The 19,286-nt window shown below is 45.9% G+C and overlaps 1 protein-coding gene across 1 annotated transcript in view; it reads right to left on the bottom strand.

Moving 5' to 3' along the window:
- LOC137378580 (early endosome antigen 1) overlaps nt 1-19,286 on the bottom strand; it is a 1,009,825-nt gene that overhangs the window by 136,844 nt on the left and 853,695 nt on the right. The window contains exon 30 of the mRNA XM_068048885.1: nt 5,136-5,325. Within this exon, the coding sequence (XP_067904986.1) occupies nt 5,136-5,325 (190 nt within the window). The remainder of the gene's footprint in view (nt 1-5,135; nt 5,326-19,286) is intronic.

The following is a 19,286-nucleotide window of genomic DNA, read 5'->3' as shown; positions in this document are numbered from 1 at the left end:
AAAACTTAATGAAAGGCCAATCTACCCATGTGATTCCCACCATTCTGTGACGTAGGATGGTACACCAACCAATTGAGCTCTGTTCTTGTTTTGTATTTTATTTTTCCTTACAACAGTCTATTCCAAAGAATATTAGGATACATTTCAGCCTTACTGTCTATAATGATGAGAAACATTGATCTGAAAATCTATGGGATAATTCTGCTGTAATTTAGTGTTACAAATGTATTCCTACTGAAGTGTTCAATATAATGGATAAAATGGCCCATCTGTAATAATGCGTGAAATCATGAGCCATTTTCCGTGCTGCACTATAGTTACTCATTCATGCTGTCAAAAGAAATATTTCTCACTGAGAAAAGCCCTAGCAACAAACAGACATCACAAACCACTAACGCCTTTAATGGTTAATCGATACTGCTGACTCCCAGTGCCTTTCTCCTCCACCCATGCCACCAGACCAACATAAAGCCCAATCAATACACCAACAATTACATTTGCCAAGTTTGCAGCAGAAAATACTTAATGAATTATTTCAGGTTTGACTAATGCCCAGTTTATTCTTCAGCCCATCACTTAATTACTAATCCTACCTAATAACTATTGGCATATCATGTAGTTAACACTTCTGTTCTGACTGTGCGGACAACCTTTTTCTTTAAATGATGATAGGAAAACATTCCAGCAATGATGTCAGCTTGCTTTTCTGACAATCCACTGAAATGAATATTTGTTATTTTTTGGTACAAAAATTCCAATTTATTAAATGGTGTTAACTAAAAGGGTTCAAGTTATACTGTTAATCAAATGGAAGATTTAAATATGAAATATAAAAAAAAGGTAATAAAAGGTTTAAATGAAATGAAGGTGTTTGATAGGTTAGCTCATGTGATTTCATATAAATAAAAAGAAAAATATCTACAAGCAATGGGGAATTATTCATTTTGACAAAAATAATAAAAAAGAAGCACATTATCTAAATGGTGAGAGATGGAAGAGCTCTGACATGCAGAGGGATCTCGGTGTCCTAGTGCATGAATCACAAAAGGTTAGTTAGCAGGTTCAGCAAGTAATTAGGAAAGCTAATAGAATGTTATCATTTAGTGCGAGGGGAATTGAATACAAAAGTATGGAGGCTATGCTTCAGTTATAGAGGGCATTGGTGAGACCACATCTGGAGTACTGTTTACAATATTGGTCCCCTTATTTAAGGACGATGCAAATGCATTGGAAGCAGTTCAGAGAAGGTTTACTAGACTAATACCTGGAATGGGCGGGTTGTCTTATGAGGAAAGGTTGGACGGGCTAGGCTTGTATCTGCTGGAGTTTAGAAGAGTAAGAGGCGACTTGATTGAAACACACAAGATCCTTGACAGGGTGGATGTGGAAAGGATGTTTCCCCTTGTGGGAAAATCTAGAACTAGGGATTACTGTTTAAAAATAAGAGGTCACCCATTTAAGACAGAGATGAGAATTTTTTTCTCTCAGAAGATTGAGAGTCTTTGGAACTCTTCCTCAAAAGGCAGTGGAAGCAGAGTCTTTGAATATTTTTAAGGCAGAGGTAGACAGATTCTTGATAAACAAGGGGGTGAAAGGTTATTGGGGGTAGGCGGGAATGTGGAGTTGAGGTTACAATCAGACTATCCACGATCTTATTGATTGGCGGAGCAGGCTCGAAGGGCCAAGTGGCCTACTCCTGCTCCTAACTCGTATGTTCATATTACAAATAATGCTTTTTAAACCAAATGTAGGAAAAATGACCTATCCTGCGTAATATCCATAGTGCAAAAAATCCAAAATGATATGTAATTTATACTGTGTATTAACCTGCCCACTCTCATTCATCTATATGGTATTCCATTAACTTTTTTAGAATGCAGTAAAATTGCCCTAAACTAGAAGTTCCCAAACTGGTGACGTAACAAGGTTATCAGCAGTGGGGGGGGGGGGGGGGGGGGGGGTGGGGAGAGGGGGCCAGGGGTTATTTTTTGGTGGTGGGCTGGTGAGTGGAGGACACCAGCTGTAACTCACCAACAGGTGATGCCAGTAATACATACATTCTCTGTTGGTAGCAAATGAAGCTTGGTCCTAGAAATAGACTGGGCCTCCCAACAGAACTATTGAGTGACTGGCCAGCACATTTCACTGGCTAGCCACTCAGATACTAGTCTCGGCGAAAATCCACCCCCATTTAATGGCTATAGAGAGATCCTTAGAACCAGTAGGCGACCCAGTGCTTGGAAAAAAAGTGGTTTCAGTGCAATTTATATCATAAGCAACAAAGATAGTTACTTACTAGGGCTACTAACACGGGTTCAAGTCTTCAGAAGAAGGAATTTTCCTCCACACAAGATCAGGTGGCAGGTTGTTCAACCTTGCCCGCCTAAGAGCGAAGACCAAAGTATGGAATGCCCTCATCAGGGAACTCCTCTTTGCTGACGATGCTGCATTAACATCTCACACTGAAGAGTGTCTGCAGAGTCTCATCGACAGGTTTGCGGCTGCCTGCAACGAATTTGGCCTAACCATCAGCCTCAAGAAAACGAACATCATGGGACCGGATGTCAGAAATGCTCCATCCATCAATATCGGCGACCACGCTCTGGAAGTGGTTCGAGAGTTCACCTACCTAGGCTCAACTATCACCAGTAACCTGTCTCTCGATGCAGAAATCAACAAGCGCATGGGAAAGGCTTCCACTGCTATGTCCAGACTGGCCAAGAGAGTGTGGGAAAATGGCGCACTGACACGGAACACAAAAGTCTGAGTGTATCAAGCCTGTGTCCTCAGTACCTTGCTCTATGGCAGCGAGGCCTGGACAATGTATATCAGCCAAGTGCGACGTCTCAATTCATTCCATCTTCGCTGCCTCCAGAGAATCCTTGGCATCAGGTGGCAGGACCGCATCTCCAACACAGTAGTCCTCGAGGCAGCCAACATCCCCAGCTTATACACACTACTGAGTCAGCGGAGCTTGAGATGGCTTGGCCATGTGAGCCGCATGGAAGATGGCAGGATCCCCAAGGACACATTGTACAGCGAGCTCGCCACTGGTATCAGACCTACCAGTCATCCATATCTCTGCTTTAAAGACGTCTGCAAATGAGACATGAAGTCCTGTAACATTGATCACATGTTATGGGAGTCAGTTGCCAGCGATCGCCAGAGCTGGCGGGCAGCCATAAAGGCGGGGCTAAAGTGTGGCGAGTCGAAGAGACTTAGCAGTTGGCAGGAAAAAAGACAGAAGCACAAGGTGAGAGCCAAATGTGTAACAGCCCCGACAACCAATTTTTTCTGCAGCACCTGTGGAAGAGTCTGTCACTCTAGTATTGGCCTTTATAGCCACTCCAGGCGCTGCTCCACAAACCACTGACCACCTCCAGGCGCTTACCCATTGTCTCCCGAGACAAGGAGGCCAAAGAAGAAGACTAGGGCTAAGTATTTGAATATTTTCAGATTTTGGATTTGAGTGATTTAAAATTCAACTTCTGTGAATCTGAACTTCAAATTGAAAATGCCCAAGTTGAAATATTATACTATTTTACATAGCCAGAGACTCTAGCACATACTTCCTGTACCCTGCCAGAGACTTAGATGCAAACTGTAATAGTTTGCCAGGCATATACTTATACATAAGCCTGTTTGTGAATCAGACAAATCCTGCCAGTGATTCAGATGCACTCCATCACCAGTCTTCTAGGGATGTGCATGCATGCCACAACCTCAGCAGACTACTAAATCAAGGATACCTCTGTCAGTGCCAGCAACAGCTCCATAACTCCTTTCCCCACAGAGCACTAGAAATCATCTGCAATAATCCTACAAGATTGCTATGGATTGGATACAAATCTTCAGCTCCTTATTGGGATGACAACCACCAATTGCAACATTACCGGAAGTAAAAAAAGCCTTTGTATCTGAATATGGGGAGGCCTGAATTTGGCTACTTTATTTTAATATATCAAAATGGATCCAATTTGCATTAATGTACATTATTCTGGATTAAGTGTTTATTCTGTTAAATTGTGTATTTTAAATGTTATGTATTTGCAGTTTGAGGTTGAAAAACAAATGATTAGGTCAAGAGTCTGATATGAAACAGTTGCACAAGCTTTAAAATATTAAGCTGTTCCAATAAACAATCCCAAGTCTGAAAGGAAATAGATTTTACCTGGTTAGTTATTGGGCACATTCTAGTCAGTTACTGAATCTTGGTTTGTTGTGAATGTTTAACTACTGTAAGGAGTATTCTTAAGATCTGCATTTACAGTTCACGACTGACATCTCAATCAGTGACTTCAGCTGACTCATTTAGGTCAGTTTCTTTCAAATTAAAATTCTCCACAATTTAAATACTTAATTTACAAAATTTTATGGCAAGTTGGAAACATTTAACAGCATAATGACAGAGACATGCAAAAATATGCATGCCTGGAAGTCTTGCAAGGATTTGCAAGCATAAGACTGGCAAACCCCTTGGGAGAAATGGCATTATCGCTTAAAAGTAGCTATTAACATTCTTTCTCTGGGGTTTCTGCCTATTACATGCTGAGATTATGGCAAGAAACCAGGAGAGTCCTGCAGAATTTCAGGGCCATAATCTGGATTCCTGTTATATGCAAGTCAGAACTAAACTGGAACCTTGTGAAGAATTGCTTATATCAGGTTTTTGTTTGAACCAGTCGATTGTTCATGGAGTTGCATACAAGGAGTGAAGGGCAAGTGCAGTCTTCAAGTGAAACAAAGTTAGAGGGTGGGGTTAATTGTGTCATGGCCCACATACATAATTCGGATGCCATTTTAAAGATATATATGCTCTCCTTATTTTTATATAATGATTTGATTTTATATTATTACTTATAGTTACAGAGCAAAATGCACAACAATTTGGGGAGCAGGAAAGGAGAGTTGGCTGGAACAAGGTGCTTTTCTGCATTATAGGCTGAGTAGCTGCAAGATGCAAAACTGAGGTACTGCAGCACCACAGTTAGCAGAGGGTGCAATCAGAACTTTTAATTCTACACACAGTTTCCATTATAAACATTATAAATTTCCAAGTCAATTTGTCTGAAATATGACACTGGCAAAGTTAGCAGTACCCTGCTTTCTGGATAACAAAGCTTTAAATATGTCACCTATATTCTTCCTTCTCTTCTTTGTTGTTAATTGCCTGTTCTTTCAGCGTTTTGAGCTCAGATTGTAGTTTACGATTTGCCTGTTCGTGCCGCACAATCTCTGCGATACGATCACTGAGCTGATTCTGTGTGGTTTGCAGGCTACTCCCCATCAGTAAATGTTTCTCTTCATAGTGTGCCAGCTCCTGTGCTGTGAAGAAAGAAAAATCGTCACACACTAACAAAGGGTTCATAATCTTGTTAATGCTTCAAGGATATGCCCTGCAGTAAATGCTAATGAATTTAGTACAGGATACAGCAACAGTTCCATGACCTGAAAATAAACTAGAGCTTTTATAAAGAGCATGTGAAGCTCCTTAGTCTTTTCCAACATTTTTGTATACACAAATTTAAAATGAACAAATATCACTTAAGTTTGTTTATTTAATGATTAATTGGGAAACATAGGGCTGAACATTTGGGTCCCGCCGGGGGCTGGAACGGAGGTAGGCGGGGGATAAAAATACGCCGCAGGCCAGTGTGCCTGTTCCCTGTCATATTCCCGCTGCCGACGAGTTTCACCAGGGCGGGGGGAGGACAGCCCTAGAACCCACCCAATCTGTTAATAACTACAATTAAGGTCGTGAAAGAGCTCATTGAAGAGCATGTTGAGATATCTGTGGTGACGCATGGGCTGCACGTTGGGTCAGGGGCAGACCAGGTGCATGGAGTTGGATACAAAGCGGAGAGCCAGTCACGGCTGTCCCAACAAATAAAGTTGGTGATTAAAAGGGAGAAGGGCTCCGAGGGTGAGTCGGTCATTGGCACACAGGTGCCATTGGGTCAGTGCAGGTTGTGGGGAGAGTGGCCACTATGCGCTTGGACATCGCAGGGGCATAACAGGAGGGGGCAAGGCTTCCAAACACAATTGGGAGGTTAACTGAGCACAAGGAGGGCAACAGCTGGCAACAGGAGCACGACCCCCAGATTTCAGGTCAAGTGGTATTGAGAAGCAATGTTCTCTGCAGGAAAGGCATAGCCCCAGGCATGAGGAGGGCAGAGGAGAGGGACAAGGAGCAGGAAGACAACAGAGGCCATACCCTCAACATAGGCAGTACCTCCAAACATGGAGCTACCTGGACATGTTGGAAAACCAGTGCTGCAAAGAGACTGCGTCTGTCCAGCCAGACGGTCACCGAGATTTTGCTCTTGTGACCTTGCAGCACTTCCCAGCATGCTCTGCCAGTAGACGTCAAAGTCACTGTGGTCTTGAACTTCTCCTCTGGCTCCTTCCAAGGATCAGCAGTGGACCTTGGTGGCATCTCACAAGTGGCTGCACACCACTACATCTTGCAGGTCACTGATGCCCTATTTGCAAGAGCTGAACAGTACATTCAATTCTAGACAGATGGGGCCCTACACGCACAAAGGGCAGTGGGTTTCACCTCCATTGCTGAGTTTCCCCAGGTGCAGGGTGTCATTGATTGCACCATGTGGCCATCAAGGCACCCAGTGACTACCCATGAGATTCATCAACAGGAAGGGCTTCCATGCCCTCAGTGTTCAACTGGCCTGTGACCACAACAAGAGCTTCCTGCATATAATAAAAGCAAAATACTGCGGATGCTGGAAATCTGAAATAAAAACAAGAAATGCTGGAACCACTCAGCAGGTCTGGCAGCAACTGTGAAAAGAGAAGCAGAGTTAACGTTTCGGGCCAGTGACCCTTCGGAACTGACAAATATTAGAAAAGTCACAGGTTATAAGCAAGTGATGTGGGGGTGGGGCAAGAGATAACAAAGGAGGTCTAGATTGGACCAGGCCACATAGCTGACCAAAAGGTCACGGAGCAAAGGCAAACAATATGTTAATGGTGTGTTGAAAGACAAAGCATTTGTACAGATTAGGTGTTAATACATTGAATCTTGAACAGCAGCAAGTGCAAAGCTTCCTGCATGTGTGTGCTTGCTTTCCCGGCAGCTGCCATGACTCCTTCATCCTCCGGCAATCCAGGGTGCTGCAGGGTTTCATCCCACCCCCCAAACTACATGGATGGATTCTAGGCGACATGGGATATCCCTTGAAGAGATGGCTATTCACTCCTTTACGAGAACCAGAGACAGAGGCACAGAAGCCATGGAATCAAAGCAATCCGTTCAGAAGGACCACAATTGAGCAGGCCATCAAGCTTCTAAGATGTCGTTCTGGTGCCTGGACCAGTCAGGTGGTGCCCTGCAGTACACTTCTGCAAGAGTCTCGTGCATTGTGGAGGTCTGCTGTGCTCTACATAACATGGCCCACCAAAGAGGTATGGACCTTGAAGATGGTAACGCGCTAGATGGACATACTCATCGGAGGAAGAGGAAGAGCAGGAGGTGGAAGAGGAGGAAGATGCAGGATACAGAGGTGCCCCAGCTACAGAGGAAGGGCCTGGTGCAGGGCTTCAAAGTCTTGTCAGGATGCCATCAATTTCGGGGATCACCTGATTCAGGCTCATTTCAGCTAAGCCCCTCTAACCCAGGAGGACAGCATGGTATGGAACTGACTTTTGGCTTCTTATGAGAACTCTTCCATTGAAGACGCAGCATTGAGCAGCTCAAATATTACTGCCAATGGAGGATGCACATCAGGCCAGAGGTTATCCTTTCACTGTTCACAAATCCTTGCTCCCCATCACCACTTTATACCCCTTGTCTTGTTCTGCCTTTCATAAAGGAGGCTTACATGTTTGGCTTCATGTGTGACTATTTATGGTGTTCAAAAAGACAAAAAGGGTACTAGTACTGGTGATAGACATGCCAGTGACCCATTCAGTGCTTTGCCGAGTACAGTGGCCTCCGCTCTTTCCACTTCTACACGGTGCTCCCTTTACGCTGTTGGATGAGGTGGAGGTAGCCTGTTCACTTGTCTCAGCTTGGAGCTGAGTTACATGTGGCCATTGGGGGCACCTCCAGAGGCTGCTGCACTGATGTCATTGCAGAGGTAACCTCTGTCACTGGGCTCTGCTGCACAGATGCTCCCTCAGTCAGAGGGGCCTAGGAGTCTGCTGATGATGATGGCGCCCCCTGAGGGGTGGCATCCTCATCTTCCTTGCTGACTGTCTCAGCCCCTGGCTGGCACTCCTGATGGCTGAAGGAGAGCACTAGCAGGGACACAACTGCATCCCCTCCAAACATCTCTGCGCTATCAGAGCCACTGACTAGACAAGGCTACATAGTGTGGTATGCATCCTGTGAACAGTTTTTGCATGCACTCCAAGTTCTGATGCATATGGATCGCCATGAGGTTGGCCATCCTCTCAATGGAGGAACTCATGCACTCAAAGCCCTGAGCCATGGTGGCGCACATGAGCTGGATGGACTCCTCCATCCTCAGCCCATGACTGCACACTGCCTCAGGGAACTCTGACATGTGGGAGCACTTCTGTTGTTGCTGGTCTAAGCCTCCTTTCTAGTGACTCTTGAGGCCCTGCATCTGTGCCCAGTTGAGCAGGGCTATGGTTGTCTTCCATCCTCTGAGGGGGACTACGCACAAATGCCTCTACCTCTGTCACCTCCTCCTGCACACTCGTAACATGCTCATCAGCCAGTGCCACCATATCCACGCGAATGCAAGGATCCACTAAAGTGACATTATCTGCGGTGGTGGAGGGTGTGCTTGTAAGGTGTGACAGTGCTTGTGCTGAGGTCTGCTCTGGCAGTACTTGGCCCGATGATGGTGCCGAAATCAGTGTTTGGACTGCAACGTCAGCATCTGTGAGAGACAAAAGAAAAGATCAGAAGAACTCTCCATGGAGAGCAGAACCCTCTGCAGTGCTAAGGTTTCCCAATGCAGTTCAGTCTTCGGCATGCTGTCAGACAGGCTGGAGTGCAATGCAACCCTTAATGTACACATTCATCTTTCTATTCACCCTCTCCACCGGGATGCCAATCTCGCCTTCCCCGATTTGCTTATGGTCAGCGACCCTGGTGGTCTCTATGGCTCCTTCTTCTATTGTGGTGTCGATGTGTAGGAAGGGAACCCTTCCTCCTGTCAGCGCCCTTTCACAGGCATTATGTGCACTTTTCTCCAGCGAGGACAAAAAGAGAGAGATAAGGCACTGCTGTCCTCTATGGCCAATTCCAATGGCTCAAATACATAAGAAGCTGCATGTATCATTGCGGACAGGTCTTCAGCAGCACTATGGCTCTGAGCCTTACTGAGTAAGTACCCTGGGCACACACTGCTCCCATGTTCAGGATCAGCATGCGCCCTCATGGTCCTCAGTTGGAGTGTCTGCTGTAGGTTGAATACCCAGAGGCCTGTCCTGAGGGTTTGGCGTTGCACTCACCTTGCCAGAGCAAATATGGCCATTGAATCTCTTCCTGCACTGGACCCAATTTCTGCTGACGATACTCCGTCTGCTTATTGTCTCTGCCACCTTGTCCAGGCCTGCTTGGTCTGGGAGGGTGGCCTTCTCCTGCCACCCTCTGGAAAGAGGACTTCTCTGCTATTCCTCACTACCTCGAGAAGGAGCACCAGGTTGGCACTGGCAAAGCGAGGGGCAGCTCTGCCCTGGGTTCCAGCCCTCTGCATCTCCTAGGAACATAGGAGCAGGAGTAGGCCATTAAGCCCATTGAGCCTGCTGCACCATTCAATATGATCATGGCTGATCATCCACTTCAATGTCCTTTCCCCACACTATCCCCACATCCCTTTAAGTCATTGGTATTTAGAAACCTGTCAATCTGTGCTTTAAACATACTCAATGACTGAGCTTCCACAGCCCTCTGGAGTGGAGAATTCCAAAGATTCACAATCCTCTGACTAAAGAAATGTTTCCTCATCTTGGTCCTAAGTGGCTTCCCCCTTGTTTTGAAATTGTGTCCCCTGGTTCTAGACTCCCCAACCAGGGAAAACATCTTACCTGCATCTCCCCTGTCTATCCCTTTAAGTATTTTGTAGGTTTCAATGAGATCACCTCTCGTACTGCGAAACTCTGAAGAATACAGGCCCAGTTTCCCCAATCTCTCTTCATAGGACAGTCCCGCCATCCCGGGAACAAGTCTGGTGAACCTTCGTTACACTCCCTCCATGGCAATAATATCCTTCCTAAGGTAAGGGGACCAAAACTGCACACAGTACTCCAGGTGCAGTCTAACCAAGGTTCTATACAATTGAAGCAATACTTCACTACTCCTGTGCTCAAATCCTCTTGTGATAAAGGCTAACATACCATTAGCCTTCCTAATTGCTTGCTGAACCTGCATGTTAGCTTTCAGTTCATTATTGATGAGGATACCCAGGGCCCTTTGTACATCTACACTTTCTGATCTCTTAACATTTAAGAAATACTCTGCACATCTGTTTCTCCTAACAAAGTGAATAGCCTCACATTTTTCCACATTATATTCCACAATATATGTGGGCGGCACAGTAGCGCAGTGGTTAGCACCGCAGCCTCACAGCTCCAGTGACCCAGGTTCAATTCTGGGTACTGCCTGTGTGGAGTTTGCAAGTTCTCCCTGTGTCTGCGTGAGTTTTCTCCGGGTGCTCCGGTTTCCTCCCACAAGCCAAAAGACTTGCAGGTTGGTAGGTAAATTGGCCATTATAAATTGCCCCTAGTTTAGGTAGGTGGTAGGGAAATATGGGGACAGGTGGGGATGTGGTAGGAATGTGGAATTAGTGTAGGATTAGCATAAATGGGTGGTTGATGGTCGGCACGGACTCGGTGGGCTGAAGGGCCTGTTTCAGTGCTGTATCTGTAAACTAAACTAAACATTCCATCTGCCATATTTTTGCCCACTCACTAAGTCATTCCAAATCCCCTTGAAGCTGTTTTGCATCTTCCTGCAACACACATTCCCACCCAGTTTTGTATCGTCCGCTAACTTGGAAATACTACATTTGGTCCCCACATCCAAATCATTGATATATATTGTGAACAGTTGGGGCCCAATTACTGATCCTTGCAGTACTCCACTAGTCACAGCCTGCCATCGTGAGAAAGAGCCGGTTATTCCTACTCTCTGTTTTCTGTCTGTTAGCCAATCCTTAATCCATGCCAGCATATTACCTCCTATTCCATGTGCTTTAATTTTGCTAACCAACCTCCTGTGGAAACTTTATGTTTTTTGCTAGTTTACATTCATATTCTATTCTCCCTTTCTTTATCAGTTACTCGGTCCTCCATTGCTGTATTCTAAAATCCTCCCAATCCTCAGGTTTGCTACTATTTCTGGCAACTTTTAGGCCTTTTCTTTTAAATTTATACAATCCTTAACTTCCTTTGTTGGCCACAGTTGACTGACTTTTCTTTTTGGGTTTTTGTGCCTTGAAGGAATGCATAGTTGCTATAAACTATATAATAATTCTTTAAAGACTATCCATTGCCTATGTCCTGTTATACCTTTTAATGTATTTTCCCAATCCACCTCAGCCAATTTTCCCCTCACATCTTCATAATTTCCTTTGTTCAAATTTAACACCCTGGCTTCAGATTGAATTACCTCACATTCAAACATAATGTAAAATTCTATCATATTATGGTCACTCATCCCTAAAGGTTCTTTTACAACAAGATTATTAATTAGCCCTTTCTCATTATATAATACTAGATCTAAAAGATCCTGTTCTCTATTTGGTTCTTCAACATACTGCTCTAGAAAACCATCCCTAACACACTCCAGAAACTCGTTCTCCATAGCATTAGTGCTCATTAGGTTTACCCAGTCTATATGCAGATTGAAGTCACCCATGATTAGTGTATTACCCATGCCACATGCTTCTCTAATCTCCTGATTAATACCATGCCCCACACTACCACTACTGTTTGGTGGCCTATAAATAACTCCTACCAATGTTTACTGCCCCTTGCTGTTTCTTAGCTCCACCCAAACAGATTCCACATTTGTTCTTCCCATCTGAGGTCCTCCCTTATTAATGTACTAATGATCCCATCCCATATTATCAGCGCAACACTACCTCCTTTTCCTTTTTGCCTGTCCTTCCTAGATATCGAATATCCTTGAGTATTCAGTTCCCAGTCCTGATCACTCTGTAGCCATGTTTCCGTAATAGCAACTAGATCATACCCATTTACCTCTATTTGTGCCTTTAAATCATCTACTTTGTTGCAAATGCTGCGTGCATTCAGGTAGAGTGCCCGTAACCTTGTCTTTTTGACAGTATTCTGCATTCTAAGCCTAATTGAAATTTGCCTTTGCTTCGCCTGCCTTCTAATTTCGCTTGCTACTTTTCTACTTCCTGTTACCAGCTTTATATCCTTCCAATTTGAGCTACCCCTCAGGTTCCCATCCCACTTGACAAGCTAGTTTAAACCCTCTGCCACAGCACTAGCAAGTCTCCCTGCGAGGATATTAGTCCTGGTCCTGTTAAGATGTAGCCCGTCCATCTTGTACAGGTCCCACCTGCCCCAGAACTGGTCCCAATGCCTCAAAAATCTGATGCCCTCCTTCCTACACCAATTCTCCAGCCATGTGTTTAATTGATGAATCCTATTCTTATGCTCATTAGCATGTGGCACTGGGAGCAATCCTAAGATTGCTGCTGTTGAGGTCCTGCTTTTTAATTAGCTTCCCAACTCCCTAAAATCTGCTTTCAGAACCTCATCCCTCTTCCTACCTATGTCATTGGTACCAATGTGGACCACGACCTCTGGCTGCTCCGTCAGTAAAAGATTCAGTGAAATGGCAGCCACAGTAGTGGTGAGTTTAAATTGGGCTCACACTCTTTCTGTCCCGCCTCCGTTCTCACCCCTGCCAATTCGAATTGACTGCTCAACCTGCCGTCCAGCTAATTAACAGAGTGCCCCCGTGAAAATCGGGGCTGTGACTGCTTAACCTGGCGGCGGGATCAGGCCCAGAAACAGTCCCGTTTCCTGCCCCAGGAAGGAAAATCCTGCCCATAGATCTTTATATTATACTGTTATATTAGTCTTTTAAATCTATTTCCCATCTCTGGCATAAAGGGAATCACACAACATTGTTACAGTTTATTAAAGTGACCTATACTAAATTGGAGTCTGTTAAATTAATATTGTACGTAACTCAATCTTAATGCAACGAAGAGACACACCAAACAATCTTTCATACTTGGGTGATTGTTTTTAAACATACAGGGCTGTATTTTGCAGTAAGAATAACGGTGTCGTCAACAGCGCTCACTGTTACGGGAAGGGGTTAAAATCAGACAGCAACTTCTGGTGTGCGCACATACGCAGTTATATGCAGAAATCTGGAAGATGCTGCCACAGATATGCTGCTCCTCCACAAGGTCCGCTGTCGCAGTCCTTGCCGATGACTTGGCACTGACATGAATGCAATGGCGTGAACTTGGGTGCTTGCCTATGAGTTCTGCAATAAAGACAGCAGAAAAAGGTAGGGCTAGTGCATTCAGGAGTGAGTTTTTAATGCCATGGTAAATGATAATACTGCCAAACAAACTCTCTGGCCCTGATTAGTTGAAGAACCAACAACAACAACTTATATTTATCTCGCACCTTTAACGTAATAAAATGTCCCAAGGCGCTTTACGGGAGTATTATAAAACAAAGTATGACACCGAGACACAAAAGGAGATATTGAGTGGAATTTAACGTGACCTGGTGGGGCCGCAGTCCGGGAATCGGTAGTGGGTGCCGAAGGCATTCCCACTCTGCGCCCAGTTGCCGCGGCGATAGAGCGCTAGGTATCCAATTAGCGTCTCGCCGGCGGACTTTTGAATAGAAAAGGCGCACGCAGGCAGGAAGGTCCTCGTCAGCGGGTGTGCGGCAAGAGCCGGAAGAAGGTGCTGACAGCCATTTAAAAGGGCTGTCAGCACCTTTAGAAGTTCTGAGAATGCTGCATGCTTCTCAGAGAACAGTGGGAGGAGCAGGTGCTACATTGAGGACACATATAGCAGGCTGAGGGGAACAGGAGTTGTCCTCTGACTGTAAAGGGCGACCCACCAGACCTTCACAGATACCAGCCTGAGACCTTGGAGGACCAGTACCTGCTTGCAGCAATGGCAGAGAGAACCAATCGGATGGCCCCACGGTTCAACAATGACGCCCTGCACGTCCTCCTGCAGACAGTTGAGGCAAGGCGGGAGGTCTTCTTCCCACCAGATAGAAGGAGGAAGCCTCCCCAGATCACAAGAAAGGCCTGGATGGAGATTGTGGAGGAAGTCAGCAGCCGCGGGGTTGTGAGGAGGACATGGATTCAGTGCCACAAGCGGGTCAATGACCTTCTCCGTTCTGCCAGGGTGAGTGGCATGTCTCAGTCCTTGTTGCTTTTTACTTAGATGGATGGGTATCCCGGTGTCGATGCTGCAAAGTGGAAGCCCTTCATCTGGAGTGAATGGCAGCAGCTCTGTCGTGGGACATATGCTGGGCACATCTGACCGGCACAAGGGTCCAGAAGTGTGCCAACCTTACACTTGAATGGCAATGGTCCCAGAGGCAGCATGCAGCAAATGGGATGAGTGGTGGTCTTTTAAGTCAAGTAACCAAAATGCTTGTCATGAGTCTCCACAGGAGAAGAGGGTCCAGAATGCCCATGAGAGGGCACGGACTGGCGGCAGCGTGCCAATCATTGCCATTCTCACAGCTGTGGAGAATGAAGCATTGCTACGGGCTGCTGAGGTCAGGTGGTGAGGCCGGAGCACCTGGCCAGGAGGGTGAGATCCCCAGAGTGCGGGCAATGGACTTCAAGCAATGAAGGTTGTTCGCGCATTCAAACTCACAGACATGTGGCCAGACTGCAGTCTTAGACATGTCCTTCAGTCCGGAGTGTCGCACAGATCTGATCATTCTGTTTCCTACTGCAGGTGAATCACAGCTGCTGCCAGGCGACGTATCCGGGGGACATCTGACCACCTTTGAGAAGGAGGAGGGGACCTCAGAGGGTGCAGCAACACATTCTTTCCCCGCACCAAACACCAGCTCAGATACAGTCACCTCAGTTGGGCTAATAGCGCATTCAGATCCGTGGTCACAACCTGGTTCCAGCACTGCGCTAGTGCCGGACCAGCTGACAGAGGCAGTTTCGGCCAATGCCTCTGACACTTGGACTGTGGGAGGCCAGGCCAGTGCTGAGCCCCATGCTGATGATAGTGAGCCTCTGAGGTCATCCATTCAGCGGCAGATGTTGCAGGTGCAGCGTGAGGTGCGTGAAGATCTGGCCAAATTACGAGAGACTCTGGCTCGGACTTTAGAGGAGTCCTTCCAGGCCATGAGTTCTGCACAATCCCCGTCATCTGAGCGACTGGCTTCCTCCATTGACAGATTGGCGACTGCTGTGGAGAGTCAGCTCCAGAAGGCCACCCAGTGCCTCCTGGAGATGCGCAGAGACTTGCACACCATTGCAGTGTCAGTGAGCTCCATGTATCAGTGGCAATGCGAGAGAGGGACGAGGCACCTGGGGTCTCCTCTAGGTGGTCGTCCCGCTCAGGTCAGCAGGGAGGCCCAAATGAACCCTGTGATGGCAGAGGAGCAACAGCAGCCTACAATTGGGGCTTCCCTCAGGGTGCTTCTGATATGGACAGTGGCTTCTTGGTCCCTCTGCCAGTGACACTAACACCTCAGAATGCCAAGATGACAAAGGGTGGTCCTAAGACTGCTCAGGGTCACATCGACATGCTGGGGCCCTTATGGCTTCGGGCAGCCAGAGGACGGCTGCCAAGGTCATCCCAAGCCACAGGGCAGCCTGATCAGCCACCTGCCTCTGCTGTAGCTGGTGGTGAAGGGGAATTGACATGCGTGTGCACTCGGAAACGATTTAAGAAATCACTGTAACTGCATTTAGGTTTCACTGGTGTAATTTTGATCCATGGTAATTTTTGTGCAATTTTCCACAAACTTTATTAAAGTTCTCATTTTGTTTATTTATATCTCAAGTAACTGATGATGTGAGGTAAACTTTTTCTTCTGCATGAGATGGAGACTTGGGGAAGGTGCACCATTGGGCCATGGTGTGTTAGAGGGAAATGTGGACCATAGCAGCGAAGATTCGCACCTGCTGGTGAGTGCTTTTGGGTTCCAGCTGATGTGAATGACTGAATTCAGATTGACGTGTCAGTCGCTGGCAGACTGCATGGTTCATGAACCTCAGGTCAGGTATTAGAGCCTCCCGAGCCTTCCTTGCACCAACTCCTGCAAAATTCCAACTGCTGCCCCCCAACGTCCAGGTGGCTGCGCCCCCTTTTCCTCCTCAAACACTTCACCCTCCTTGTCTGAGGATGCCTCATGCTGAACAATTTCCTCAGCATCCATGGCCTCCCGCCTCTGCAGTGCCACGTTAGGAAGGTGCAGCAGACAACCTCAATGTGAGATACCCTTGCTGGCGAATACTGAAGGGCACCACCTGAGTGATTCAGGCACCTAAATCACATCTTCCGAAGACCAATGGTCTGCTCAATGGTGACTCTGGTCGTCGCATGGCTCGCATTGTACCGTTCCTCTGCCTCATTCTCAAATCAGGGGCTGAATTTTATTAGTGCGCGCCGCCACAAAAGACAAAATTGCGGACATTAGGTCAGATGACCAAAAGCTTGGTCAAAGAGGTAGGTTTTAAGGAGTGTATTAAATGGTGGAGAAGCATAGAGATGGAGGGAGGGAATTCCAAAGCTTGGGGCCTAGGCAACTGAAGGCATAGCCACCAATAGTGGAGCGATTAAAGTCAGAGATGCACAAGAGGCCAGAATTAGAGAAGTGCAGATATCTTGGAGGGTTGTGGGGTGGGAGAGATTATAGAAGTAGGGAGGATTTGAGGAATTGGAGAGTTTTGTAAACAAGGAAGAGAATTTTAAAATCAAGATGTTGTTTGACTGGGAGCCAGCGTAGGTCAGTGAGCACAGGAGTGATAGGGGAACGGGACTTGGTGCGAGTTAAGACACAGGCAGCAGAGTTTTGGATGACCACAGGTTTACAGAGAGTAGAATGTGGGAGACCAGCCAGGAGTGCACTAACCTTATTTACAGACGCCACAGATCTGCTGTAAAAGGCGCCATGCTGGATCAGATGCCAGATTACAGCATGTTTGTGCTCTAAAGCCAGCAAAAACTTTGTGGGCGGCTGTCAAAGAGGGGATTGGCGAGTGCCATTCCTTCGTCACTGACTGCATTGTATATTGGCTTAAGTGTATGAGTTTAAATACTTTATAAGTGGTACCAGCTCAGCACTGATGCAACACAATCTTGTACAGCTGGTATTGTCCCTGAATAACATAGTTTAAGTTGTGAATGCATTATGTTGAGCTGCACTGCTGATATGAGAAAAATCTATCATAAAGATACTGAGCAGGAACATTTACAGTTGTACTATAACAAATGTGGGTTTTACATTTTAATTGTATGTTCCTAACGAAAACAGCATAACCTGAATATATTCAGGCCATTATTAATTAAATAAAGTCTTTGATACCACTATTTTAATACTTATTGTGTTCACTAGTTTTGGGACCTTGTTGTATTCAAGCTGGCTACTGGGTTGCAGTGATCGTATTTCAAAAGTCATTCATTGGTTGTGAAATACTTTGAGACATCCTTATGATGCGATAGGGTGCGATATAAATGTAAGCTCTTCTTTATACTGAACATATAATTAGTATACCATGACTGGGATTTTTGGGCCCTTTGAGGACAGGGTCAGAGGTGGGAAGTCTGACAAAAGGTCTGGGAAGGTTTTGGGTGGCGTGCCCGATGCCTTCCCACCGGCATGCCATTTTGCCAGCAGCAGGAAAGGCGATAGACAGCCTGCCAGCCTGGAACCCAATTGAGTCACTTAAGTGGCCATTTTAGGGTCTCTTCCCGCCTTTGCTAGCATTTTAATAGTGGCAAGGGTGTCCTCTGCTGTGTGGGGAGACCACCAGATAAACACTGGCGGCCTCTCAGCTCTTGGGGGTGGACTACTGTGCTTAATTGGAAGGCAGGCCCGGCAGCAGCACTTAATTGGCTGCCGCCTGTAAATATGGCCCCAGGTCCAGCCGTCCTTTGAAGTGGGGTCGCATCCCGCTTCCAGCCCCAGCAGCGGGACCCCTGCCACCTCGGAAAAATCCTGGCCCGTACCTTGCCAGAATTTTAAACTGAATAAAAATGGAAAAGGAGACAGGAACTCTGATATGAAAAATGCTGTAGTATTGGGAAATTAGGCCAACTATTAATACAAAAAATGTACAGGCTATGTATTCTAAAATACTAAACTCAGAATATCTAACTCTTCAATCATGTAGTATCTTTGCACAATGATTTTTGACCTCATTTTGGGTTAAAATCACCTTACTGATAACTGCAAAATACAAATTTAACATGCCAAACAAGAATCAATTGGAAAATCATAGAAATTTACAGCACAGGAGGCTATTCAGCCCATTGTGTCCATGCGAGCTGACAAGTAGCTATCCAGCCTAATCCCAGTTTCCCATAGTTTACAGCACTTCAACTGCAGATCAAAGCACTTATTAAATGTTATGAGGGTTTCTGCCTCTACCACCCTTTCAGGCAGTGAGTTCTAGATACCCACCACCCTCTGGCTGAAAAAAGATCCCCTTCGAATCCCCTCTAAACCTCCTACCATAAATCTATGCCTCTGGTTATGGACCCCTCAACCAAGTGGGATAGGCCTTTCCTAGCCACTCTATCTAGACCCCTCATAATTTTATATACTTAAATTAGGTCTCCCCTCAGCCTCCTCTGATCCAAATAAAACAAACCTAGCCTCTCCAATCTTTTCTCATAACTATAATTCTCCTTTGCAGGCAACATGCCATAAATCACCTCTTTCTTCTCTCTAGTGCGATCACATCTTTCCTATAGTGCAGTGACCAGAACTGCATGCAATACTCCAGCTGTGGCCTAACTAGTGTTTTATACAGTTCTAGCATAACCTTCCAGCCCTTCTATTCTATGCCTCAGCTAATAAAGCCATGTGCATAGGAACATAGGAAGATAGGAACAGGAGTAGGCCATTCAGCCCCTCGAGCCTGTCCCGCCATTCAATGAGATCATGGCTGATTCGCGGCCTAACTCCATATACCTGCCTTTGGCCCATATCCCTTAATATCTTTGCTTAACAAAAATCTATCTATCTCAGATTTAAAATTAACAACTGTTCTAGCTTCAACTGCTGTTTGTGGGAGAGAGTTCCAAACCTCTACCACCCTTTGCATGAAGAAGTACTTCCTGACATCTCTCCTG

The sequence above is a fragment of the Heterodontus francisci genome, chromosome 17 (assembly GCF_036365525.1).
Source record: "Heterodontus francisci isolate sHetFra1 chromosome 17, sHetFra1.hap1, whole genome shotgun sequence".
NCBI classification, from domain to species: domain Eukaryota; kingdom Metazoa; phylum Chordata; class Chondrichthyes; order Heterodontiformes; family Heterodontidae; genus Heterodontus; species Heterodontus francisci.
This window is presented reverse-complemented; position numbering and strand designations above follow the sequence as displayed.